Here is a 27,538-nt window from a genome sequence, read left to right as displayed (position 1 = left end):
ATTTCTGCAGGTTTGACTTGAAAGGATTTATCCAGGTAAAACGGTGAGGGTGTGAGAATTACCACACAGCTCGTAAATCTGATCAGAATATATTACTTAACTTGTAATGAGGGCCTAAAAAGTTTAGTTACTATAAAGGCAGCTTTTCAGGGTTTTAGACCTTGCAATCTAATGACCATGGGTGGCTTGGAGCACTGCACACTACAGCGTTAAAGGAGGCATCCGGTAAACTGTGTCCCAAACAACCGCAACAGATGTCATCATACAAAGGAGCATTCTAGAATGCCTGTTGTTGGTGATGCTGGTGAGTACTGGGCTAAAGAACTGTCCTTTCTCTTCCCTCGGTGCTCGTTTAAATTTAGGGGGTATCTGGTAAATGATGTAACAATGCATTTCAAGGAAGCCATAAACTAAGCAGTACGGAGACTCCAAAGAGGGGGCCAGGACACCAGAACCCAAAGTGAACTGAGACAATTAAAAGCAACACGAAAAAGGCTAATCTGGTGACTCAAAGAGGAATCAGATGAGTGCTTGTGAGCCAAACTTGAGTACGTCTTTAGGAGCAATACCAGCTCACGATTTTGGCAAACAATCAATACCCTAATAAACCCATTAACTCACAGGATCAATTCCCATCTGACTGAAGAGGCCTGGAAAACCTTCCTTCGGTCTAACTTCAAGAAAGACCCAGAGAACGACTCTAGCACAAACACTGATTCAGTTTACCAGGAACCAATGAGAATCCAAGAAGAACCTACCAACTCAATGGTCAATTCGATTTCGATCTCAATCAACCAAATATCCAGCAGAATAAGTGAGGTCAGACGAGAGGGCGCCCTGGGCCCCAACTGAATTCCCCCAATCTTGTTTAAACAAGACCAGGTATATTGGGCTGAAGCACTGAAACCAGACTTTGAATCAATACTTCTAACAGAATCAATTCCAGCATCATGGAGGGGTTCCATCATCTGCCCAATTTACAACAAGCATTGGCATAGCCAATGGGTCTCACTTTTGGGACCTTACAAGTATTTAGTTATGCAGCACAATGTCCTTAGTGCAACAACATCAACCATTGCATGGCTAAACACTTATAAGTTCACAAAGGCGAGTCTTATTGGCTATGCCAATGCTTGTTAAGATGGGGTCCAATTAAATTCTACAGGCTTATCCGGCCAAATACATGATTTTGGTATAAGCAGGAAACTCCATTGTCTCATCTGATTTTCTACTAGACATTGCTCAGGTGATGAGGAGGGTTCATTTTGGTTTGCTTACTGTTTACTACTACGCGTAGTAGCTCATTAAATCAAGGGGAGGGAAAGTCGACACACTCAGATAACAGCCTATCAGTGGGAGAAGGTTTCACTTTCCTAAACCAGTCCCAGAATGGGTTTTGTAGTATGTTGGTGACTGTTGAGTTATAGCACCCCAGAACAAAAATTCAGCTTAGAGCCTAAATGTCAAAATATAAAATACACCGGCTAAAAGATTGGCAATCATGAAATATTTTGGTGTATACTTGTGTCTACTGCACTTTTCTTCAGCGACCACAGAGAGCAGGAGTAGCCATATTTTGTAGTCTGTATGTACAGTGACCAGGAAAGCTGTTTTTCCAGATAAGTTTGCCAGGATGCTAAGGATATTAATACAACTGGGCTTGAAAGAGTATCATATCTTGGTATATGGTTCTAAGGAACCATTCCTAACCATTTCCACAGCTATGGAGTACATTCAGGATGACCTAATTGTTGGCAGTGGCATGAACATTGTGATGGGCGCAATAGAGGGCAGACCACACCAACAGTTTGATAGTGGTAGCTGGTTCTCCGCTCACTTTTAAGAAGTGGATTTATGAAGGGAAAAAATTCCAAACAATATAGATCTCCTGTTTTACTCCACAGTCCATAAGTCATATGACCGCCATGACCACTTTCTATTTAGCACTAGGATTTGACGTGAGATAAGAAGTAGCGAAATAGGTTGCAACACAAACTGTGCCATGATCAGTCTTGCAATTGAAACTAAATTTTGGCTTGTAACTGATTATCCTCTTCACAACCAAATTATCAAATTAAAGATGAGGGAGGAAATATTGAGATATGGACCGAGAATGATTTTGAGGATGACTCTTCCTCCACACTCTGAGATTAATGGAAAGCGTACATTACCATTACAATAGAGGTATCTTCATTACGGGAGTAGCAATTCAGGATGGTGTAGTCTGACGTCCTATTCTCCCTCGAAACCTCCTTAGCAGAAGTAGGGAGGGAACACAAAAAGACTACCTCCAGTAAATTAAGGTGCAAAGTTCTGGCATTCAAAGTTAGACTGAATAGGGATCAGGCAGAATATGCCTAACTTAGAACCTAACAAAAATACTGTAGCTTTGGCAATAATGCATGGAGACTATTGTTCACCCAGCTAAAAATTAAAAATAATGCAGATTCCCAAAAATTATTACCATAAAGGAGAGCCAGCCAGGATTTTTACCAACAACTTCACACCAGGGACGAGGTTTTGTTAAGATATCTCAAAATACTTGCATAACAGCATAAAGCATAAATTACACACTACCACAGGACTGCAGGAAGGAAGGTCTTAGAGGCGTCCATTACAAAATAGGTAGATAGCAATATTTAACCTTAAAAGTGGGGAATATCCAGGCCCAATCAATCGGTACTTGTAGAACGCGACTTATCACCTGCTGGGTTGCAGGGTGTAGTCGAATAGCCAGATATTGAGTTTCTTCCTGAAGTCCGTCAGCGAGGGTAATGTTCAAAGATGGAGGGGAGGGTGTTCCAGGACTTGGTGGCGCAGTGGGAGAAGAAGCGTCCTCCTTGTGCTTTCAGCAGATGCACGATGTTTGTGCCAGGGCGAGGGAGGCGAAGCAGAGGTTTCTGGATGGTTGGTGGAAGTTCAGGCGGTGGTTCAAGTATGCTGATCTTTGGTTGTGGAGGGCTTTGTAGGTGTGTGTCAGTAGATTGAATTGGCATCTTTTATGGATGGGGAGCCAGTGAAGGTTTCTCAGGTGGTGAGTGATGTGGTTCTGTTTGGGCAGGCTGAGGATCAGTTTGGCTGCTAGGCTCTGTATCATCTGGAGCCTTCTCTTGAGTTCGATTGTGAGACAGGCATACAGTGTGTTGCCATAGTCCAGACAGCTAGTGATTATGGCTTGCATGACTGTTTTTCTGGTGCTTGTGGGGAGCCATTTGAAGATTCTTCTGAGCATGAGGAGAGTGTTGAAACAGGCTGAGGAGCCTGTGTTGATCTGTTGTTTTATGGTAAGGTTGCTGTCCATAAGGACCAAATGGTTTTAAAAGTGGCCACCTTCTACAAACTATTCTATAGCACACTGGCACAGACTCTTACCTGAGAAAGCTTAACTTTAAGGTACATGTGTTGATGAGACTGATGTGATCCATTTGGTTTGGCACTGTCCATCACCTGGATTCTCCGAATTCCTGAGTCTGAAATAGCCAACTTTGACATTGGTGGAGCAATTCCAGTGATCCTAGCTTTATGAGGTAAAACACTGCACCCATATTACCGGCCTGGCCTAATAAACTGTGGGTAATATTAGCTATGGAGACTATTGCACTCTCTGTACACATCATACTCGAGGTTATGCAAGGCGAGCTGGGATCCTATAATGTAGGTATTGTCCTATGAATACAGGCAATTCCAAAGCCTTGAGTATATTTGGGGGTATTAAATCCAAGAGGGCTTCTCTCACATTTTGATACAACACAATCCCTAGGCAAACCCATCACTATAATAGAACTAGAGAGTGAGGTTGGTCAGACATTTTTACAGTACGACACACTTTATATTCATCCCTGATTTCATAGTGTTGAACTTGGGAGGGGATGAGAGAGAGAAAGCTGTAAGATATATACATTAGTTTCTGTTTATGAGAAATATGCTCCTTGCCAGGCAGTCGGTTGTGAGTGATAGCATGTGTAACCTTAAAATAAATACAATACAATTAAATCTAACATCTTTCCAATGACTGTGCGTCTGTTAGGGAACATAGAAGAGAATAACAGAGAAGGAGCACAACCAACCCGTTGATCATCCTTACATTTCGACTTTAGTGAGGTAGGGTTTTTTTCTTTTTTCAAAACGTTTGGCACCCGCCCGCATACTAGTTTTTGACCACACCCAGTCAGCTCTCTGCTGGGAAAATTCTCCACACAACCTTTTCTGATGGTACAATGAAAAGATGCATGGAAAAGTTCATGGGTAGTTTCCTTTCATACCAGGAAACTCAAGGCATGATATAATATCCCCAAATTAAACTACCAGCAAACTGATCTGTCAGCCTCCAAAACAGCTGTAAAAGAACAATCTTCATGACCAGAACCAGAACTAAGACTATGGTCACAAGGAACGAATCCAGAATACTTACACTGTAATTAGTCATCCTTTATAATCTTTATAAAACTGTGGTCAGCGCTATGTTGCTTTGGGACTGAAACATCTTGAACAGTTTCCTCTGAAAACAAGGAAACAATGAGGAAGGTAAGAAGGTGGGCAAATTACACCCAGCAGACAAGAGGGGATAGCATATCCTGTCAAGCACTCAGAGCACATAGACAGTGAGAGCCGCGTGGGCGTGAAAGTGACACGGCCGCGCGGGCACGAAAGTGCAAAGTGGGCGGGGGATAAAAAGAGCATGAAGGAGCACACCGTGGCATGCAAAGAACTTATAGAATTCCATGAACACAGACAGTGAGAGAGCTGCGCGGCTGTGAATGTGATGCGGCCGCGGGGCTGTGAAAGTGCAAAGTGGGAGGGGGGATAAAAAGAGCATGAAGGAGCACGCCGCGGCATGCAAAGAACTTATAGAATTCCACGAACACAGACAGTGAGAGAGCCGCGCGGCTGTGAAAGTGATGCGGCCACGGGGCCGTGAAAGTGCAAAGCTGGAGGGGGGATAAAAAAGAGCATGACGGAAGGGTGCCGCGTGGAAAGGCAGCGCGCATAATCACAAGTTCTAAGCCGCCATGTGGTAGCATTTTCTGAAGCCCACATACTAAAAGTCTTGCCAGTGCAGCGCATGTGCTGGCTCAGGCGAGACCTAAAAAAGGGCAACAGGAACAAGGCAAAAAATTACTGGTTAGATAGACTACAACACTAAATACTACGCCAGGCTTATTTTACACAAATTAACAAACTGGGCAACAGAAAACAGTCATCCCTCCAAACTAAACAGGCTTTTTCAGACACATGGGGACGACCACAAATATTTCAACTCTCTCTTTGATGATTGATGCCTCAATTGCAGCCATACAGCCTTTGTATGTATGCTTCATTGATTATAGCTCAGCATTCGATCGCATTGACAGAAACATACTATGGCGAAAAGTGACCAAGTGGAACATCCCATCTTCACTCCTAAAACAGTTAATCCTCTTGCACTCAAACATGTGGGTGCAAGCAAAACCGAGTTGAAGAAACTTCCTGATAAAGAAGATTCCAATATATTTTAAGCTGATACAGGGCTGTGTGTTAGCTCCAACCCTGCTCAACCTCTTCATGCCAGATCTGTCAAACAGGCTAGATGAATGCAATTCTCACCCCCAATGATGGGGGGCTTGGCCCTTTCAAACGTACTATATGTGGATGACCTTGTACTCATTAGCCGAACTGCAATTGGTCTTCATTGCTTACTAGATGTAACACAGAGCTACTCCGAAGAAAATGGTCTGAGTATAAATTTGGAAAAAACAAAGGTCATGATTGTGAACCAACGGAGAGCCAAAACACCATACCACGAGCATTTTTTTCTACACAACAGCTGGAAGTTGTTCAAGAGTATAAATACCTTGGTGTTATAATAGATAACAAAGAAAAATGTATTGCCCATCCTAGACACCTCCCTCTCGATGACCAGACAAGTTAACGCCGTCTCATCCTCTTGCTTCAACATACTCTTGGATCCCCACCGAAACAAGAAAGACGATCACCCACGCATTGGTCACTAGCCGACTGGACTATGGAAACACCCTCTACGCCGGAACCACAGCGAAATTACAGAAAAAACTCCAACGCATCCAAAACGCATCTGCCAGGCTCATATTGGACATCCCTCGCCAAGCTCACATTACCGGCCACCTGAAAGACCTCCACTGGCTTCCCGTCAACAAGAGAATAACGTTCCGTCTCCTCACCCACGCTCACAAGTCCCTCTACAAACTAGGACCCGAATGCCTCAACACACGACTGTCCTTCTACACACCCACCCGCCAACTAAGATCCTCCAACCAAGTACTTGCCGCAATCCCGCGCATCCACAGATCCACCATGGGAGGAAGATCCTTCTCCTACCTGGCGGCCAAGACCTGGAACTCTCTCCCCACTCACCTCCGCCTCACACAGAACCACATTTCCTTCAGAAAGGAACTTAAAACCTAACTATTCGATATATAATGAACCCCCTCCCATAAGCGCCTTGAGACCCTCTGGGTGAGTAGTGCGCTATACAAATTTCTGAACTTGAACTTGAAAAGGTGGCCATAAAAAGGAGGTCTCAGGGACAGCTGTGGCACTGAGGAACTTAAAGCACAAGATCACTGGCAAAAGCTTCTCCTCTCTGATGTAGGTGATTCAGGCGAAACTTATACCGGTAATCACCTACGGAAGTGAGGCCATGAGAGGGACAGACACAGCAATACTGGATGGCTCAGTAATGAGAGCATTATGAATGATCTTAGGTCTACCTGGATACACGTCCCCTGCACAATTAAGACTAGAATTCGGCATTTAGAGGCAGGAGCTGGCCCGCAAAGGAGCATACATCAAAAGTTAGTATAAGATTAAAAAGGGGAACTGGAGACCTTAAACGCCCATCTATGGATAGAATTGATAACCAAGGAGATAGGCCGTGCACTGACCTACCTGGAAGACTCTTTAAAACAACTAGGCCTACAAGGCTTCTGGGAGACCTTAGATACATATAAGAGCTTTAAAAAGATTGTCAACAAAACTATCAAAAGAGTTTCTCTGCAGGAGGACAAAGCTGCATTATCAGGAAGGGTTGTTGGATGGTTCACGGTGCAGAGTTACACAAAGGCTATTTCTCAACTGTATCTAAGTATTGGCTTTTCTAAAGCCTCCAAGGAGAAATGCCTGCAGTATTGTCTAGGAATACTACCCTACGCACTTCATCTATCACCATGTCTACGTTCCTTATCACTACCAACTTGCCGACTATGCAGAGTGGGAAAGAAAGACATTACACACTTGCTATGCATTATGCAGGGAGCTACTAAACAAACGTAGAGGATTGCTGAGACCAATCTTCAAAAGCAAAAAAATACGGTCAGGCAGGCAGTGAAACATGTTTTTCAGAAGAGGACATGTAAATGAGCTGCTGCATGGTAAGGTTCCTGAGCATTGCCGAAAAAAAGACAAAATAACTCTTGGCATGGCCATTCTCACTACATTTTACTATGAAATGATCATCGCACTTCTATTCATTCAACTTGCACAGACAAAATGTAATCTCAACAGTCGGCATTGTTTGCACACTTTGTACATGTTTGCACCCTCAATCGCCTTAAATCATGAGCTCTGTACAGTCATGAATGGCTAGATACAGTCGACTTATGTTATTAAACAACAAGGCACATTCCAAATCCATCATCTTTGGAGGGAGAGGGTAACGTCAATACTCAAGCATTGCCAGATGACTAACAGGAAAGTAACTTTGAAAGAATCTTATCACCCTACAAACTTAATTTTTGTACCATCAATTTTAATATTTCTTTTATGTAAATTATTGCAACGGTTTTAATTATTCAACTTTTTTTTTTTCAATTTTTTTCATTTTGGCAAGCATGTCATACCAAGAAAAACAACATTATATAAAAACAAATTTTTGAGTGATTTCAGGGAGAAATCCAGTATACAAAATCTGCAAAATAAAACATCGTATTCTTACACATGATAGCGCATCAGCCTGACAAAAGTACTAAAATATAGAAAAATATATACAATATATAAGAAATCAATAGTAAACATAAAGCATTCACTGTTCAAAGTACAAAGACCCTAACCATTCATCTTATTTCCTATAAAAGTTATACAAAATTAGTCCATATCCTTTCCATTCTTTCTGCTGCCTTTTGGCTACTATACTTAGCAAGAGCCTTTTCCATAAAGTATATTTCATGGATTAAGGTTAACCATTCTGTCCTACCTGGTGGGTTCGGTGAGATCCATGCTCTAGCAACCACCAATCTAGCACAAGATAGTGCTATGTTTATCCAGCCTGTATAGTTGTTACTTCTCGTATTTAAAGCAAGTAAGACCATAGGTGCAGTAAGTGGGAAGTAAATTAGTTGTTTTTGAATTAGAAAATGTTCTACTTCTTGCCAGAATGAAGCCAACATAGGGCACGAATAGATCATATGAATGAGATCTGCTGCCACCAGATCGCATTTAGGGCATTTAATACGATCACTATTTTGTGACCATTTGGAAATTTTCTGCGGGGTATAATAAAGTTGGCTGACCGTCCTATATAATTGAAGCTTTAAGCTCGAAGAGTGGACTATTTTATTGATATTAACCAAAGCGCTAGATATGTTCTGTGGTGTCGCATTTGTTCCCAATTCTGTAGTCCATTTTTGTGCCAATCTCGGACAATCATCCCCACTATGTTGGCTTAGGAGTTTGTATCCAGAGCTAATTAAAGATTTCTTTTTTGTACTATACAAGAAGCCCCACAAATCCGAGCTAGTAATTTTATTTAGCTTCATTTTTCGTATTAAGTAGTCCCTGACTTGTATATATTTGTATAGCATTTCCCCTGGCAACTTATAAAGCAGTTGTAAGGTTGAAAACTGCAGAAAACCATCAGAGCCATAAAGGTCTCCCAGTATCTTGATCCCATAAATGGCCCAATCTCTACCAACTGTATCATTAAAAATGCCTGGTAATCCTGGGTTGTCCCATAGTGGTAAATCTGTATGAAAAAAAGAAGTATCACAAAGTTTCATGATCTGATTATAGATCGCTACCGAGTCTCTTGCTATCTTAAATTTAACCCTTTTAAAAAAATTAGGATCTTGTACTCTTGCTAGAAATTGAGATGAATTAGTGCCTAACATAAATTGATAAAAAAAGAAATGGGTTTCATTTTTATTTAGTAAACTCCTAAGCCGTCCTAAAAAGGATGCATAAAAGTAAGACTTAAAGTCCGGAAATTCCAATCCGCCTTTTTCTAGAGTTAATTTAAGTATCATCATTGATCTCCTAGGGGTTTTGTAGCTCCAAACAAAGCTGCTGCAGATGCCCTCCAGTTTCTTAAAGAATATATTGTTAACTCGAAGTGGAATAGAACGAAAGAGATATAAAAATTTTGGTAAAATATTCATTTTAATCAAATTAATTCGGCCTAAGATATTAAGTGGAATTTTGTGCCATTTTTTAAGAGCCATTGAAGTGTGTTTAAGTAAAGGGTCATAGTTTAATTTATTTATTTCACTAGTTTTAGGAGAGATTTTCACCCCTAAGTATACAGCTGAATAACATAAGCCAATGACTGGTTGATTAATTTGATAATTCATTAAGGTTTGAGTTTTGTTGAAATTTAGTTTGTATCCTGAGATAACCCCAAATTTTTTCGCTTCGTCTGCAATTCCAATTAGTGCTTCTATTACATTTGTAGTATATATGGCTAAATCGTCTGCATATGCAGTAATTTTGAGTATTTTATGTTCATGATCTAATGGTTTTATCTTATCCTGATTCTGCATGGGCATTAAGAAAATGTTCCATTGAGAGAGCAAACAGCAGGGGTGAAAGAGGACACCCCTGCCTAGTCCCCCTTAAAATTGCAAATGTTGGTGATAGTAGCCCTGCATAGCTTATTTTAGCATTGGGCGCCCTATAAATAGCCTGTATGCCTCTAAGAAAACGATCTTTAAACCCAAACTGAGTTAACACCTCCCATAAATAATCCCACCCCACCCGGTCGAACGCTTTTTCTGCGTCCAGAAGTATCATGCCGAGTGGGGTGCGATTAGTAGCAGCTATGTCAAATGCCGTAATTGCCATATTGACATGCGCTGTGGTGTCCCTGCCAGCTACAAAGCCATGTTGTTGTGCGTTTACTAAGTGAGGCATAAGGAGTGCCAGTCGTAATGAAATCAGTTTAGAGTTAGCCTTAGCATCAGTATTTATTAAGGAAATGGGCCTATATGACCCACATTGTGTCGGAGGTTTCTTTTTTTTTTTAAAAAACATAATTTTCGCCGTTCTCCAGGAATCCGGAGCCTTACCCGTTGTAGCTATTGAGTTCACGACTGAGCACAAAAGGGGAAGTAATTCTTCAGCACATATTTTGTACAGTTCAATAGGAAGCGTATCCTCCCCTGCCGCTTTGTTAGATGGGAGAGAGAATACTGCTAGACGAAGTTCTTCAATTGTATATTCTTCTTCTAAATTATCTAGGGTGACCTGTTCTACATATTGTTTTACGGGGAGATTATCATTTAAGTATAACTGGATCTGTGTTAAGCTAGTCTTGGTCTCTGGAGTATATAGTTCCTCATAATAAGAGACAAATTGCTCCATAATATGTGCAGGTTTTGTATACAGAATATCATTGGGGCCTTTTATAGACTTGATCAGTGTTGATGCCCGGTCTTCGGCCACCTTATAGGCCATAAGTTTTCCTACACGATCCCCGCATTCATATTGCGAGATTTTATATTTGAGTATCTTGCAGCTATGTTTTTCCTTAAGAGAGCTTTTAATATCTGAACGCATAATCAATAGTTTATTTTCCAAAGATAATATATCGGGTCGATTCCTGGCCCCATCTCTTAGGTAGTCAGCTAGTTGTTCCTCTATATTTAAGATATTACTTGTCATTAGTTTTGCTTCTTTTTTCTTTATTGCATTTTGTTTGAAGATATATTGGTGTGCTATTCCTCTAATAAAAGCCTTACAGGCATCCCAGACTGTGAGAATGCTGGCCGTATCCAGATTGTGTACAATAAACTCCTTTATATGTTTTTTAAAGGAAGTCACAAAGACCTCATCCGTTAATAAGTATCTTGGAAAAGTAAAAGGGCGCCCTTCTTTTGCTCTTATAGTTAGACCAAATGTAAACATTATGGGATTATGGTCAGAGGAAATTTTTGGCATAACCTGCATAGATCCCTGACTCATTAAGTCGTCTGAGGCCCAAGCCAAATCTATCCTAGAGCAGAGTTTATGTGGGGATGAGTAATAAGTATAGCCCGGTATGCCTGGGTAGAGACTACGCCATATGTCTTTAATATTGTGTATTTTTGCAAGCTCCAGTATTGCAGCTCTGGTTTTACGCATACGTATCCCTGTCCCTTTCTTTGTTGCATCCTGTGAATAGTTTAATACACAATTAAAGTCCCCCATTAATATGAGCTCTCCTTTCCAAGATAATAATTCGATATTCAACCAAGCAAATAACTGTGGTTCATCTTTGTTGGAACCATATACAGCACAGAAAACATACATACTATCTTCTAGTCGAATTTGCATTATTGCCCATCGTCCAACGTTATCTGCTGCAGTTTTAATTACCTCCCCTTGCCAGTGTTTTCTCTTTAAAATTGCAACCCCTCTTATAGGCGAGTTTAAGGTGGTACAAACCACCAAATCATTTCCGAGCTGTTTCAAAAGATTTTTTATCTTTATAGCAAATGTGCGTTTCCGTTAGCATGACCAACTGTGCATCGTACATTTTTAATTCTTGAAAAACTGTCTAGGAATACTACCCTACGCACTTCATCTATCACCATGTCTATGTTCCTTATCACTACCAACTTGCCGACTATGCAGAGTGGGAAAGGAAGACATTACACACTTGCTATGCATTATGCAGGGAGCTACTAAACAAACGTAGAGGATTGCGGAGACCAATCTTCAAAAGCAAAAAAATACGGTCAGGCAGGCAGTGAAACATGTTTTTCAGGAGAGGACATGTAAATGAGCTGCTGCATGGTGAGGTTCCTGAGCATTGCCGAAAAAAAGACAAAATAACTCTTGGCGTGGCCATTCTCACTACATTTTACTATGAAATGATCATAGCACTTCTATACATTTAACTTGCACAGACAAAATGTAATCTCAACAGTCGGCATTGTTTGCACACTTTGTACATGTTTGCACCCTCAATCGCCTTAAATCATGAGCTCTGTACAGTCATGAATGGCTAGATACAGTCGACTTATGTTATTAAACAACAAGGCACATTCCGAATCCATCATCTTTGGAGGGAGAGGGTAACGTCAATACTCAAGCATTGCCAGATGACTAACAGGAACGTAACTTTGAAAGAATCTTATCACCCTACAAACTTAATTTTTGTACCATTAATTTTAATATTTCTTTTATGTAAATTATTGCAACGGTTTTAATTATTCATGCAAATAAATTACTTACTTACCAGGCATAATAAAATTACCTTACCTTACCTTACTTACTTACCATGCATCTCAAAAGTCCAGCTGACATCATCAGCCAAGGAACACTCTAGAATTCCCTTTTTTAGGTCGAGCCTAGAGCAGCGCATGCGCTGCTTGCTCGACTTTTAGTAAGGGGGTTTTCAAAGTGCTACCAGAGGCTTTTGCTGGCCTCAAGCTTGAGTGCGCGTGCATGCGTGCAGCCACCATGTGGGTTTCTGTCAAGGCTCATTAAGCCTTGCGTGCCTCTCTCCATGCTTCAATTCCCTCCCCCTCCCCCACCACAGATAGCGTCACTCTGCTGGCCTTCACTACCCCCCTCTCTATACTGAGTGCGAGGCGCACACAGCCAATGCTTTTTTAAATATGTTTGCAACGTACAATCGGTGAAGTGCCGCTCCTAACCAAGTCTATCTTCAACTGCGCACAGCTCAATCCTTCAGTTTATCACACTCCAGGGAAAGCAGTGTTGTGTTTGTCTTTATTGGTGAGTGCTGTCCTGGCTCAGCAGACGGGAAGAGGGTCTGGGCAACAGCAGCTGTTTTGGGGACACCGACATTTTCCCATAGGATTGTACTGCGGCGTTCACAGCTTCACGTCGATAAACACAGCACATTCTGTTAGAGAAGCATCGGAAGCTGCAGCCAAATCTTTCTTCATTGCTTTGTATCAAAGACAGACTGCACACTATAAGCTTCTTCCTCAGAGATAGACTGCAACCAGTTACAGAGCTCCGCAGCAACAAGAGTAGGCACGGTGAGCCGAAGCTATTTTCTATTATAAATCTTTTATACATGCCTTTTGTTTCACAGCTTTTCTTTTATATTTAAGTATTTATTTACGAAGGAAAGGGCAAGAAAGCATGGGTGCCAATTTGAAAACTTTTCGCCCATCTCCTTCCTCCCGTCTGTTTGCTCTGTCCACAAATCATACTATCCCTGTCAGTGCTTTGAACCCCCATATTGTAGTCTGTTTCATGAGGATGCCGAAGCAGCCCTGTTTACTGTATTTTCATTCATGATCAAGGCACTCCCAGCACCACCCCATCGTTTCCCTCCGGTCGCCTTCATTTTTCATTGCTTCAATACGTAGGTATTGTGGGGAAAGTGCCCTGGTTTCTTTATGCTTCCATCCCTTCCTAGGCAGTGGTATGCAGGGGGCTAACATCTCTCCCCGTCCAACCCCCTGTGTGCATTCGGCTCGCCCAGGACTATTAGCAGCCTGTCTGCATCTGTGGTGCTTTCCAGGGCTGGAGTGTATTGTAAACCCAGAGGGTTGGGTCAGCAGAGGGCGTTTGTGCTACCATTGAGTTTCATTGATAAACAAGCCCATGTATGAATAATATAGTCTGATTACATTCCGGCAAATAAAACAATAAGGATGCAGTGCAAATATGCAAAATCTAATGTGCATTTCAAGTAATGGTATATTTGGAGGTTGAAAAAAATGCCAGTTTATGCTGGTTTATACAGTACCACAAAATGACTCAAAACTTCAAATAACAGCTCGAATAAAGGCAAACAATCGTATTAACCAAACCAGCATTCTTTTGCAGTGCCGAGGGATGATTTCAGTACACTGTCACAGTTCTACTTGCTCAACTTTTCTTGTTCACAAATAAAAGGTCACCCACCTCTAAGGTACTCCAAATCACTAACCTCGCAAATCTAGCCTACAATCAACACAAGAGTTAAAGACGTAGCTCCGATTTAGCGCAGATAATGTATTCATCTAGTTTACTACCAAATGAAAATATACTGACGGCAATATTAAGATGAGTTCTTGCGCTGTAACGCCCAGCAGCTTCAAGGTGTGTGCTTGTTGTGTGCATGAATGTGCGTGCACAGTATGAGTGGAAAGGTGCATAGGTATCTCTGTGTGGAAGAGGCTATTTGGGGTATGTGTGTATCAGTATGTTTGTTGTGTGTATCTTTATGCGTTCTTTCTGCCTGTGCCTGTGGGTGTGTGTACCTGTGCAAGTATGTCTGTGTCTACCTACGTGTGCTAATGGCCATCTGTGGTAATCTCCGAGTTGTGCGTGTGTGTGCACGCATGTATGCATGTGTGCATGTTTTTATTTGTTTTGTGGACGTGCTTACCTGTGTGTTTGTTAGTGTGCCTATATGTGGTGGTAATCTCTTCTAGCAAGACTATGGTTCTGTGCGTGTGCTTGTTCAATGCATGTGTTTCTGCCCGTGCTTCAGTAGGTCTGCATGTACATTTCTTTTCATTCAAGTGTTTTTGTATATGCGTGTGAATGGTGTGTTTCTTAAAATGCTTGGGGTTGCATGTGTCTTGGTGTAGGATGGCTGTGCGGTATGTTTGTGTTTCTGTATGCTGTGTCAGAATTTGGGTAACTTTTATGTACCTTTTGTATGTGTTTGTGCATGTATGTGTCTTTTTGTGTCCCTGTCTGTATTTCTATGATGGTGTGTCCTTTTCGGGTGGGTGTCTGGTTGAGGTATGAGTATTTGTCCAGGTATAACCGGAGTGACTGTTTTGCAAAGCACAGCATATAGTGCTGGCTGCCAAGCCAAGAACGCACAAAGCAATGTCTTTGTTGTAAATCTGCAGTTGTGGTGCGAGCGGTCTCCTAGAAGGGCTCTTTATCACTACTCCTCCCTCTGCTGGCTGGCACTCGTTCGCTGTGCTGTTACTGAAGCATCTCTGCCTGTCTACCATTTAAATGGCCTACTTATGGGAAAGTATCAATTAGCACAGAGGACTTATGCAAATTCCCTGTATTTTCACACTGCCCAAGTAAGAGTTGCCAAGTTGGCTTTAAAATTCTGAATTCCACGTACAGAGGTCTAAATTGATTCATCTAAGGAAAACAGCAAGTGAGCAACACCAGGAAAGGCAGTCTGTGCCATATGAAATGTTACCCTAATTACCATTCCCTTTTAAAAGCAGGGCATGCTGTACATTGTAACGCATGCTGGTACTTGTTTGTACATTTGACTGCTATCTCCTTACTGGTAAACCACTCTTTGATCATTAAAAAGAACAGAAGTCTCCAACCTTTTCTGTAAAATAAGCTACTGTTGTTCAATGAAAATCCCCCAGAGCGTCTATTTCAATAGGGACCACATTAGGCAAGATTACTTTAGTGGGCATCCGATGCAAGATTACCAGTAGTGATCCTCTCAGTGCATCATGGAGGGTTGCCAGAAGAGATATAACAAGCATTGGCATAGCCAATAGGTATCGCCTTTGGGACCTTATAAGTGCTTAGCCATGCAACAGTTGATTTTGTTGCAGCAAGGATATTGTGCTGCATAACTAAATACTTATAAGGTCCCAAAAGCGAGACCTATTGGCTATGCCAATGCTTGTTTTGATGGCTGTTAGTGATACATGGCTTTTTCTTCACTGGATAGCCACTTTAAATAGTCTGTGGGCGTCTGTCTACCTCTTCATAGGACGTTGCACCTGGTCCTAGAGAGGCAGATAACCTCGAGAACAAATCCAACGTTCTGGAACTTTCAGCCTCAAAACCTTAAGTGCATAAAGAATTTCATGCCATTCCACGCGAACTGCAAGACATATATATTTTGTTCCCAGCCTTATTTGCTATTATTTTTCATTTAAAAAACAAAATACTTTACAAATTGCATATCAGTGTGTATTGATTGCATTTCAACGCTTATTTCGAAGCATCCATACACAAGGCCTTATTTTTGCCTTTAAAATAAAAAAAAATTGAAGCCACTTGTGAGTGACATAAAGCCACGTTGTTGCTGCCTCAATTCACAACTCTTTAGCATATTTGATGATCACTACTTTAATTCTTGTTGAATACCATCAAGCCCTTTCAGTTTATATTGAAAGCACCTAGATAGCGTGGTGGTAGCAGACACAAATTGTGGGTATTTTCTCTACAGTTAAATCATTCATCTGAGACCAACAGCCTCAATTCTAGTTCTAACTCCACAGGAGCCTCTTCAAAGGAGCATGTCTGAGACTAAGTCATTCATGGAAGACATGAGAAACGAGGACTTGGCCAAAAGTGACAGTGATGAAGAAGAGCAGGCCTTCATTGCCGGTCTTTACCAGTTCATGAAAGAGCGGAAGACGCCCATCGAGAGGCTTCCACACCTGGGCTTCAAACAAAGTAAGTCATCAGCGATCCAGGGGGTAGTTACTGCAGAGTAACAAGAACAACACAAACATACACTGCAAATAAAGCATTGGCTGATCCAGGTTTAAGAAAAGCGAGAAGCAGACATCTTTGTATAAGAGCGGAGGAGCATAAAGAGATCTGTAAGGGAGTTGATAGAGGGCATGTAACATTGGGATAAGTGCAAAAATGGCAGATAAAGCTCTTATAATCCTGGTATGAGAGAGAGGCAGATAGAGCTCTGGTAATCCAGGTTTGAAAGCAGTGATTGGTAGAGAGAGCTGTCCTAATCCTGGTATACGAGCAGAGAAAGGCAGACAGAGCTCTTTTATTACTAGTACAAGAGTAAAGGTGGCACAAAGAGCTCTGGTACTCTTAATAAAAGAGCGAAGCGGGGGAGACATAGTTCAGATAATTCTAGTATAAGAGCAGAAATGGCAGACAGAGCCCTGACAATCCTGGTGTAATGTAAATGTAAATGTAGTTGAGCTTATATAGCGCTCAGCTACCCGCAGTGGGATTCCCGGCGCTTGCTTAGGGAACCCTTCCTGGTATTCCCCTGTGAGATAGCAGGGTATCCACAAGGTGAAAGTCAGGCATCCCGCCGCGAGGGGCCGTTGTGGAGATTAAGCAAGCTATTGCCCAGAGTCGCAGAGTGTGAACCCGTGAGTCGAGGAGGCACCGGGGCGAGAATTATCGAGTCCGTGGAATTTTGTAGCCCAAGACCCCGCCGAGGCGGGGAATTGAACCCTGGTCCAGGACCGATCTCAGCTTCCGGGTCTGCTGCCTCTAACCCCTGAGCCACACTTCTCCTCTATGTAAGTGCATAGAGGGAAGACAGATCTCTGCTAATACTGGTATGAGAAGAGAGGTAGACAGAGCTCTGGTAATCCTGGTTTAAACACAGTGAGAGGTAGAGAGAGCTGTGCTAATTCTGGGATATGAACACGGAGAGGCAGGCAGAGCTCTGGCAATACTTGTATACGATTAGGGATGGGTAGACAGATCTGGTAGTTCCTGCATATAAGAAGAGAGTGGCAGACACTGTATTGGTAATGCTGGTATAAGACCACAAAGGTGCAGAGAAAGCTCATGCAATACTGATGTGAGAGGGGTGAGACGAAGACAGAGCCTGGATAATCCTAGCTTCAGGTCCGAGAGAAGCAGAGCTGTGGTTGTAAGGTGCAAGAGCAGAGAGTGAAGACAGAGCTCTGATATTCCTTGTATTAGAGCAGAGAGGGCAAACAGAGCTCTTATATTCCTAGTATTATAACAGAGAGGGCTGACAGAGCTCTGATATTCCTGGTGTTAGAGCAGAGAGGGCTGACAGAGCTCTGCTATTCCTGGTATTGGAGCAGAGAGGACTGACAGAGCTCTGATATCTGATATGGGACAGAGAAAGGTGAATATTTCCCTCTGCAGGTCCCTGCCCATGATGTGAGATCTGGCAGTGTAATCTCCCACTTCAGCAGGCCTCTAGCAGTGTGAGCTTTCTGCAGTGGTGTCCTGTCAGTTCTAGAGCATGAGCTTTCTCCAGCAGTGCACGGCCAGGGTTGTAGGACTCTGGCAGCGTGAACGTCCTTAACCAGTATCTCGCCAGTGTTGCAAGACTCACCCCTCTACAGCTCGTCTTGGTAAAGTCTTGTGGGCTCTGGAGGACATCAGCAGTATAACCCTTCTGCAGCAGTACCATGCACTACTTATGACATGACACCGGAAGTGTAAGCTTCCTCCTGCTGTTCCCTGTGGTGTGAACTTCCCCCTGCAGGGTCATCCCCGTGATAGAGGGCATCAGCACTGTGATGATTGTAGCTTTGAAAGTAATTGTTAATTTAAGGGATTTGTTTACCTACTTCTTACGTTATTCGGTGTTTCCTGTGTCTGTAGTTAATCTGTGGCGGTTGCACCAGGCAGCGGAAAAGCTTGGAGGGTACCAACTGGTAAGAATACAATACGTCATTTTGCATTTGCATGTCTTCTCTCACCCATCTCTATCCTCCCCCATACCTGCTTGGCTCTTTCTTTGATGGGTTTGGGGACTTTCATGCTTTGCAAACATACACATATTTGTCGGAAGACCATATCACATTTCCTTGATGTAGGTAATGACATATTTTATGTTGCTAATAATGTGTTAATTGTATAGTGCTTTTGTCTAAACCACTTGAATTTACACAGAAAGTTCTGCTTTCAATCATTATTAAACACTTCACTTACATGTGTAAGCCTACTTTGTTTGTCTAAAATACATTCACGGGTGCACACCAGTCAACTAGAAATTAAACACTTCACTTACATGTGTAAGCCTACTTTGTTTGTCTAAAATACATTCACGGGTGCACAACAGTCACCTAGAGATGAACTAAAATAATAGAGTTTAACATTAACAGTCACTGAACCAAAACAGACAAAAATATCAAGAATAGGTGGTCAGACCTAGAGGAGGGCAGCCTCTGCTTTAAATTGATTCAAATATGTATCAGAACAAATGATTACGAAACAGCACATGGAAGGAAAAAATAGTTTAGAAAACAGTGCTGAATCAATTACACAAACAACTTAAAGAATAGAACTGCCATAAAATATTGATCATCCTGACTATTCCTGAGGAGTCTAACATAGATATTTTGCAACCTCTGCTTTTCAAAAGGTTTGCCATGAAACCGTTTTAGTGCTTTTTAGGCTACAGCCTACCAGACAGTGCAGCTGTCTGGTCTCCTGAAGACATCTTGCGGACATTCAGAAAGCTTCCTGGGGAATACATTCTGCCCATTGCTTACCATTGGCTTTGTGGTTTGTAACTGACATTTCCTTGCTTTCTGTTTGCAGGCTGTATTTGGATCAGGCTGTCCAGCTTGAGTCTGTGCCTTCCCTACCTCAAATTTTGTTTGCTGTATCCTTCCGAGATCTCACTTTCTGTAAACAGACCCTTAAACCTTGTTCTTATCTTGTCACATTTGCTGTGCATTTAAACACAAAGGTCAAATGTCAGGCTCCTTCTTCCGAGGGAGCTTGCTGTTTACTTTTCATTCTGTGACATCAAAGTGGGAGGAAAGAAAGACAAGCATTTGCAATGCAATCCGTCTCGCCTATGGGACCTTATATGTATTTAGCTATGCCGCACATTAGCCTGGGTGCTGAAACATCTACTGTTCGTTAACATGGAGGGAAAATGAGCACCAAACTGCGTGACACACCAGGTATGGGAGCACATGGAGAGAAATATTGCCTTTCAGCTGGAAATGGTATAGTCCAAAGCTCTGTTTTCAATATAAAATCAGGGCCTTCGGTGGTCATATCACTGAAAATACAAGATTTGAAAAAAATATTATTGTCTACTTGTGCTCATGGAAGACAATTTCTATAGACTGGAATCTAGCGAATGCTAAAGTGATTCTGGTATTTTACTGACCTTTGCTGGTCGTTTTCTATCAAGAAAGTTAAATAAAGGCAGTTGCCAGAAGTTTTTTTAAAAGAAAGTCCCTCAGCAGAGAGCAATTCTGATATTTTACTGACCTCTGTTGGTCTCGTTTTCTATTAAGACAGTTAAATAGAGGCAGTTGAACAGAAAAAAAGTCCCTAAGCGGAAGCAGACAAGTCTTAGGGATGGTCTCCAGAGCCCACAAAGTACATAATAAGTATATACCAAAGTATATACAAGAGGTCTCTAATGCTCAACCTAAAAAAAGCACAACTGATCTACCTGGAGTGAGGAGTCAATTTCTCATGCTTCTGTGTACCTCTACAGGGGGCATGATCTGGGGAGACCCGGCAGTGTGCAGTTTACAAGTCGGGTAGCCTGGGCAGACAGGCTCTAAATCAGATGGCTGAATCTTCTCGCTGATCCTGTGTCAGGATATGGCCACAGTATTACTCTGCGGCCCAAACGTGCAATGCTGGAGACAGTGGAACAAGAGGGTCTGCAGCATACCACACAGCGGGCGCCATGGCAAGTATAGCTCTGACGCCATCAGTTTTACAATTCAGAGGCACAAAATGTCTCCTCGATCCTTGACATGAGAATCTAGCCGGGCAGCAGCAGTCTAGCAGTTTCTGTTGTGTACAGTAAGATAGCACAACTGTGAAATATTTACTACCAGGCACCATGCATGATTAAAGATTAGAGTCTGCTGGAAGTTCAGAATAAATATGTGACACCTTAAATCAGTGCTGAAATGTGATAAAACACATTCAGATGCGTTGGGTTAACCCTTGAAGAATTAAACTTGGCAGGGGTTCTTATAAAGGACTTTTATTAAGCGAGCCCTTATTATATTGATTCTATAAAATAACTCCGATCACACCACTGGTTAAATGTTTTAGTTTCTGCAATTTATATTCTTGAAGTTTCAAAACTTTCAGGTTGACTTGGCCTCAGGTATACCATTGAGATTAAGACCCACACTCCTGTTAACCAAATCAAAGGGCTAAATGTTAAAAATAAAAATAAAAAAACGTTCGGGTAATTATGAAAGAAAGAATCACTGTGTTAAAGCATCTAGCTTAACTGTGTATTGAAATTAGTAAGAAGAATCTGTTCCATATAAGCACCTTCTGTCCTGCTGCCCTGTGATTGATGACACAAGGAGGGTCCTACTCCAAAAAATATTTTTGACAAAGGGGGGTCCACACTTGTGCAGAGGCTTCTTCCCTATGTCTTTCCCAAGCCGACTCAACTACCCTATCACAATGCGGGAAATTTGTTAAAACACTAAGAGATACTCTACAACCTCGTCCTGCATCTTCTCAACCCGTGTACAAAGTTACAACTGACTATTACCCTAAGAAACTTGGAATCACCCAGCCTTGCACTCTGGGCCCTTTCCCCTAATAAACTTCCTAAGCATGCATGATTACACCACTTGCTTTGTCTAAGTTTACATCTGCTGGCTGTAATTCCTGTTTGAACAGTCTGGTCTCCCTACCCAATTTGTTTTATTTTAAGTAAGTATTGTAAGTCATATCAATTTTAAAATCTTAAAAGTGTTTTTAAATCTATTACTGACATTACGTACCACCACCTTATAATGTGAATAAAGTATCAGGCCTCTCTGAGAAGCAATCTTAGCCACTCAACTTATTTCTTTATAGCTGTATGGAACCAACGGTTGCAGACATTGGTAACTGATTTTAAACATGTATAGGTCATTTATCTACTGTATTGTATTAACTTTATAAATGCTTTCACTCTTTTTATCAGAACACACAAGTCAAATAGTATGTTTTACATCTTGTAATGGTTTTAATTAACAGAATCATGATTAATAAACATTTGAAACATTTGATTCTATACAATAACTCAGATCACACCACTGGTTAAATGTTTTAATTTCTGCAATTTATATTCTTGAAGTTTCAAAACTTTCAGTTTGATTTGGCCTCAGTCATACCATTGAGATTAAGGCTCATACTCCTGTTACCCATATCAAAGGGCAATATGTTAAAAAAAGTTTATGGTTATTATGAGAAAATCACTACGTAAAGCATCTAGCTAACTGTGTATTGAAATGAGTAAGGAAGAAACTGTTGCACATATGACACATGGTGAATGGTTCAAAGGAATTTAGTCATGTGCTCTAGGTTGACTACACAGTCACCGTGGCCTGTTTGCATTAACAAATTACATTTTCGATGGAGATGAGTAACGTACAGATTATGACTTCTTAGGCTTGAAAGTATATTATTAAATGTAATAGAGCAGTATATTGAATGAATGAATGAAGCAGCATTTATAGCTAGCGTAGCTACCGTAGGCATCCCAGCACTGAAGGATAACTGAGGCTTCAATGAATCACTTAGGAAAGAGCCATGTTTTCAACAGCTTGCGGAAGGCCATTAGTATGGGTTCCCTTCATAGCTGAAGAGGAAGGGAGTTCCATAGTTTGGCAGCATTATATGAAAATAGCTAGCCACCACTTCTAGCTCTCTTGATTCTGAGGACGACGGCCAAGTATTGCTCATCTGAGCACAGTCGCCTTTTAGCTCGATAGGGCTTGACCATAAAGGAAATAATCTCTGGCCCTTTCCCTCCTATCATCGTGTGGGTGATGCATAAGGCCTTGAAGTCGACTCTCTCTCGGCCAAGGAGCCAATGGAGAGCTTTCATAACAGGTTTTGCTGACTGCCGCTGTGAGTCCCCATAAGGATCCTTGCGGCGCAGTTCTGTACCGTTTGAAGTTTAGTGACGAAAGAACTCGGGGCTCCAAGGTATAAGGCGTTGCCGAAGTCCAGGCGTGAAAGAATAAGCACCTGGACCATGAGCTTTCTTGCCTGAAAGGGGAGCAGAGGAAGCATTTTACGAAGCATCCTTATGATGCCAAAGCAGGAGGCCACCACCTTTCTGGCCTCGACTTTAAAGCTGAGGTCTGAGTCCAGCCAGAAGCCCAAGCTTTTTATCTCTGACTTGGGGGCATCTGCAGAGCCCATCAAGGCTGGCCACATAATGTCTGTCTTAAAAAGAGAAGTATTGCCAAGGAGCATGAGCTCGGTTTTATTACCATTTAATTTTAGATAAGAGTGTTTCATCCAATTGGCTACTTATTCAACGCAGGTACAGAGGCAGGTAGAGGCCCTGTGTGAATGGTTAAGCGCCACGGCCAGTTGGGTGTCATCAGCATAGGTCACAATGTGCACCCTATAGAGAATATTGATGATTTCAGGTGCTATTTATCAATACTGGAATGTAGATTTTTACAGCGAGTTCAAGCTATCCTCTCTCCCCTCCAGCTGACAGCAGATACTGTCAATGCACTCTTAGTTTTCAACAGCCTGTATCACTCGCTGCAATCTCATAGAAACCTAGGTGAATTTGGAATAATATTCTCAGGCTTCCTTCACTTGTAGGAACTAAAGCAAGCATTTCCAAAGCCAATTGATCTCGCCTTTGGGGCCTATTAGCTTTGTCAATAGTTTTTGCCATGTCGTACAGCATTTCCGATGCTGTGCAGCAGGACTAAAAGGAAACAAACTAAACAAACCAAGGATTGGCAAAACTAGTATGTTGCTCGTATGCACGATCTCTTGCCTTTGTCAATGTTCTTTTAGTTATGTAGCACAGCAGCATGAGCTTCTATGCAACATGGATTAAATAAAAACAAATTGCTATGGCGCGGGCACCGTTAACCGATTCATAGTGCTTTTCGTTGTTGAAGGCATGTTGCACAGTAGCTCACCCTGCTGTGCAAAATGTCTAAAAACATTAATAAAGCCAAATAGCTCTGTGAGCTTCCCCGTTTGAAATAATTAAACTCCAAGCAAGTGATTAGCGGTACCACAATATGTAACTACTACATTCGAAGGTTACACCATGTGCCCTCTTCAATGGCAGGGAAGGTAACCATGATCTGACACCATGACGCTCTGCTGTGTTATAGTATGTTACTGTAGTGCATTGATAAACAATTACTTGACCTCTTGGCGCTTATCTGTCTCCTTGTGGCTCAGTTATGTTTTTTTCTGTCACTGTTCCCTAATTGCGTTGTCTCTTGTCGCATCTCAGCCGCTTGATAATCCATAACAGCAAATAAGTACGTGAAAACCGCTTCACCGCGAGAGAAGCAAGTGTCCACCGCACGTGGCCGTGTGACAATGAATAGAGTGTACTGTACTGAATCAACATTTACGTATCACTTTCTGCACTTGATCAAGTGCAGAAGCGCTTTGCCGACAGATCCGTGTAAAAGGCCATAACTGATCTTGGGCAATGGAAACTGAAATCGGTGAAAACACAAGGAGTAGACAACAATTTGGAACCTTTGAAAAACTTGTGAAATAAACAATACGCCACTGCCTTCTGGAAATTAAGCGTAAGAGACTATTGAAAGAAGCATTTGCAATGCAATAGGACTTGCATTTACACAAGACCTATTGCATTGGAAACGGGAGTGCGGGTGTGTGAGAAGGCACGAACGGAAGTGTGGTGGGGAGGTGGTCTCAGAAGTCATGGGGTGAGGGAGAGGGGGGGGGGCACGAGAAGAAAACAGTGTTTGAAGTAGAGGGGCCAGTAGCCATGGAAGGATACTAATGACAACATGGCCATCATGAGTAGGGGCTAACAGGCCTAAACCAATCAGAAAGCAGCACTTTGGACCTAAACCACTAAAAAAGATGGGCGAAGCTTCCACGAAGATTCCACGCCATACTGAATACTGCATGCCTCGCAAAGCTATCAGCGCATGTGCGCTGCCGCTATAGGCTTGACCTAACAAATGCAGATTACTCTTCCAATGGAGCATTCTCGTGCCCCATCTGTGCTAATTTTACAAGGCTGTAACATAACCCTTAAAACAGGCCAGCAGGAAGGAGGCTTACGCACTTCTGTGGCAACAAATATTCACGTTGAGACTCTTCTATCAAAGCACTGTTGACTTTTGCTTAATGTGACCCAATAGTGAATGTCTAATGATCTTTCTGTTTACGGTCAGCGAGTCAGAATACCAAACCCTTTTTCTAATAACACTAATTGGCAAGCCAAAAGGTGTGGCATAAGTATACACACTAAATGAGCAGTAGCCGCAGTATGTGCAACACATGCAGTAGCACTGTGCCACAAAAACGTAGACATCACAGATTAGTGCTTTCCAGAAAACTACAAACAGGATCCCAGCAACAACTACATTATTTACACTACAGCCTTACGCATCCTGCCTATGTCAAAACAAAGTTTTCATATTATTTAGTGGATGCAAGCGTTTTCAACAATGAAATAATTGAACATGTTCCACTGAAACATCAATGGCCTTCCACCAGGGCTGTCTTTAGCACTGCTGGTTTCTGGTGCAACACTATACACCAGTCCAGTCTAGGCCATTCCACTCTACTCGGCACCGATACACTCTACCCCAATCTACTTAATGGCACTCTACTCTGCAACACTGCACTCTATGCCACTTCACGCCAATGCACTATAAGCCACTACTCTATACCACTGCATTCCTATCCTGCAACACTCCACTCTACACTACTTCACTCTACTCTGAAACAATCTACTCTACACCACTGCGCTCTATTCTACTCTACTCTGCGCCACTCCACTTTACGCCACTCTACTCCACTCTGCACCACTTTACGCCACTGCGCTTCATGCCACTACTCTATGCTACTGCACCACTCTAGTCTACACCACTTCATTCTACTCTGAAACAATCTACTCTACACCTATGCACTCTATGCCACTGCACTCTACACCATACTACTTCACTCTGTGCCATGCTACTGCACTCAATACTACTTTGCTAAAAACCAATGTACTCTACATCGCTACACGCTATGCCACGCTATTCTACTCTGCACTGCTCTACTCTGTGCCACTCTACTGTGTACCACTGTAGTCCACACCACTGCACTCCAGGTCACTCTACTCTGCCAAGAAATAACAACAACGGTTGGGTTGGGGCCCAAGGGAGTATTTTAAGACCAAGCTGCGACACATTCCCTACTTACATGAATCTACACACAAGTGTCACAGGGTCTGAAACAACGGACATTAACGCTACAAAGGTGAAGAACCCAGTCAATCACTACACAGAGCCCTTATGTCAATGTGTCAACCTAAATCCCCTGAGCGGTCGATCTAGGATACCCATCAGTCACCACACGGAACCGCCCTTCATCATTTGGGATTCCTTAGAAGACCAAACAAGGAGAAGGACTGACTTGACGCAGGAGAGGGAAAAGATGGAAACAATCCTCACTCTACTCAGACAGCCCTTGCCTAGGTCTTCTGGTTCTATACCTAAGACTTGTGGATAGAACTGAGTGACTGATGTCGCAGTGCAACGAAAAAAAGTGGTGAAAACTAATAAAAGTGTGTTAAAATTGGGTAAGGGACTGCTAAAGAGTTTTATTCTGGTGTCAGTCCCTCTGCCAACGTTAAAAATGGTCAGAGACAGTCTTAACAAATGGCTGTCAAGATCTAAATCAAGGTCGACATGTTTCAGCAATCACATGGACAATACGTGTCCTTGCTTTCTTCAGGACCTAACTGACTATTGCTACTGCAGAAAAACTATAAAAAAGTGTGTGAATAACTCAAAAGTGATTCCGTGATAATAATGGAAATCAATCAAAGGAGACTTATACAGAGATCACCTGGGTATCCTAGGCGTCCCGCTTCATGTCTTGTCTCACAGACAGTGTATGTCACAGTTCTGTAAGAAGAAAAGACCTCACCCCACCTGGCAACGGCTCAGGAGAAAAGTGAAGCACCGCTCTGTCCATCGGTACTTCTTAGTCGGCCAGTTTCTTCTGCTAGACACCTATGCTCCTTTTCACGCACTCTCGAAAACACCCCTGCATCTGCCACAACCACAGCGGCAGACGCTACTTCTCCTACATTGCAGCCAAGACCTGGAATGACCTCCCCCTCCAGCTTCGTAAGACCCCCTCACTGCCAGACTTCAGAAAGAGACACAAGACCTGGCTCTTCGATGGAGATTGTGCCCAGATACCCCTAGGGGTGACAGAGTTGTGCTTTACAAATAATGATTGATTGATAGCAACTTTAAACCATTCTGAAGTATTCCCGGTGCATTCTGCTGTATCAAGTATGAATCCAGGCTGAGCTGACTCACTCTTTCATCCTTCTATGGTCAAAACAAAGAATGTGCATCACAGTGTTCTCAAAAACAGTAATCTCACATCTAAGTTACCATTTTAAACCACTGTAAATATTTTACAGCTCTTTGTTTACACTAAGATATTTTGTTTATTCCTGAATAATTTAAAAGTTCATCTCAGCAAAACTCTTGAACAGTACGTAATGTAAATGTGGTGGTACTTGTATAGCGCACGCTTGTACGAATACCACTGAGGAACCCTTCCTGGCCTTTCCCTGTGAAGTGCCCACTCCTGGGCACCCCCAAGGTGAAGCCAGGCATCCTAGCGTTGTTGGGGCTGTTGTGGAAATTAAGCAAGCTATTGCCCAGAGTTGCAGAGTGGGACCCATGATTAGAATAGC

General features: G+C 42.3%; 1 protein-coding gene across 1 annotated transcript in view; it reads left to right on the top strand.

Moving 5' to 3' along the window:
- The window catches only part of ARID5A (AT-rich interaction domain 5A), a 256,119-nt gene that overhangs the window by 123,555 nt on the left and 105,026 nt on the right, over positions 1 to 27,538 (top strand). Inside the window, exons 3-4 of the mRNA XM_078666996.1 lie at positions 16,398 to 16,575; positions 18,469 to 18,521. Coding sequence (XP_078523122.1) covers positions 16,416 to 16,575; positions 18,469 to 18,521 — 213 coding nt within the window. The 5' untranslated portion in view covers positions 16,398 to 16,415. The remainder of the gene's footprint in view (positions 1 to 16,397; positions 16,576 to 18,468; positions 18,522 to 27,538) is intronic.

Source organism: Lissotriton helveticus, chromosome 11 (genome assembly GCF_964261635.1).
Source record: "Lissotriton helveticus chromosome 11, aLisHel1.1, whole genome shotgun sequence".
NCBI lineage: Eukaryota > Metazoa > Chordata > Amphibia > Caudata > Salamandridae > Lissotriton > Lissotriton helveticus.
Note: the sequence above shows the minus strand (reverse complement) of the source record. Positions and strands in the feature narration are given on the sequence as shown.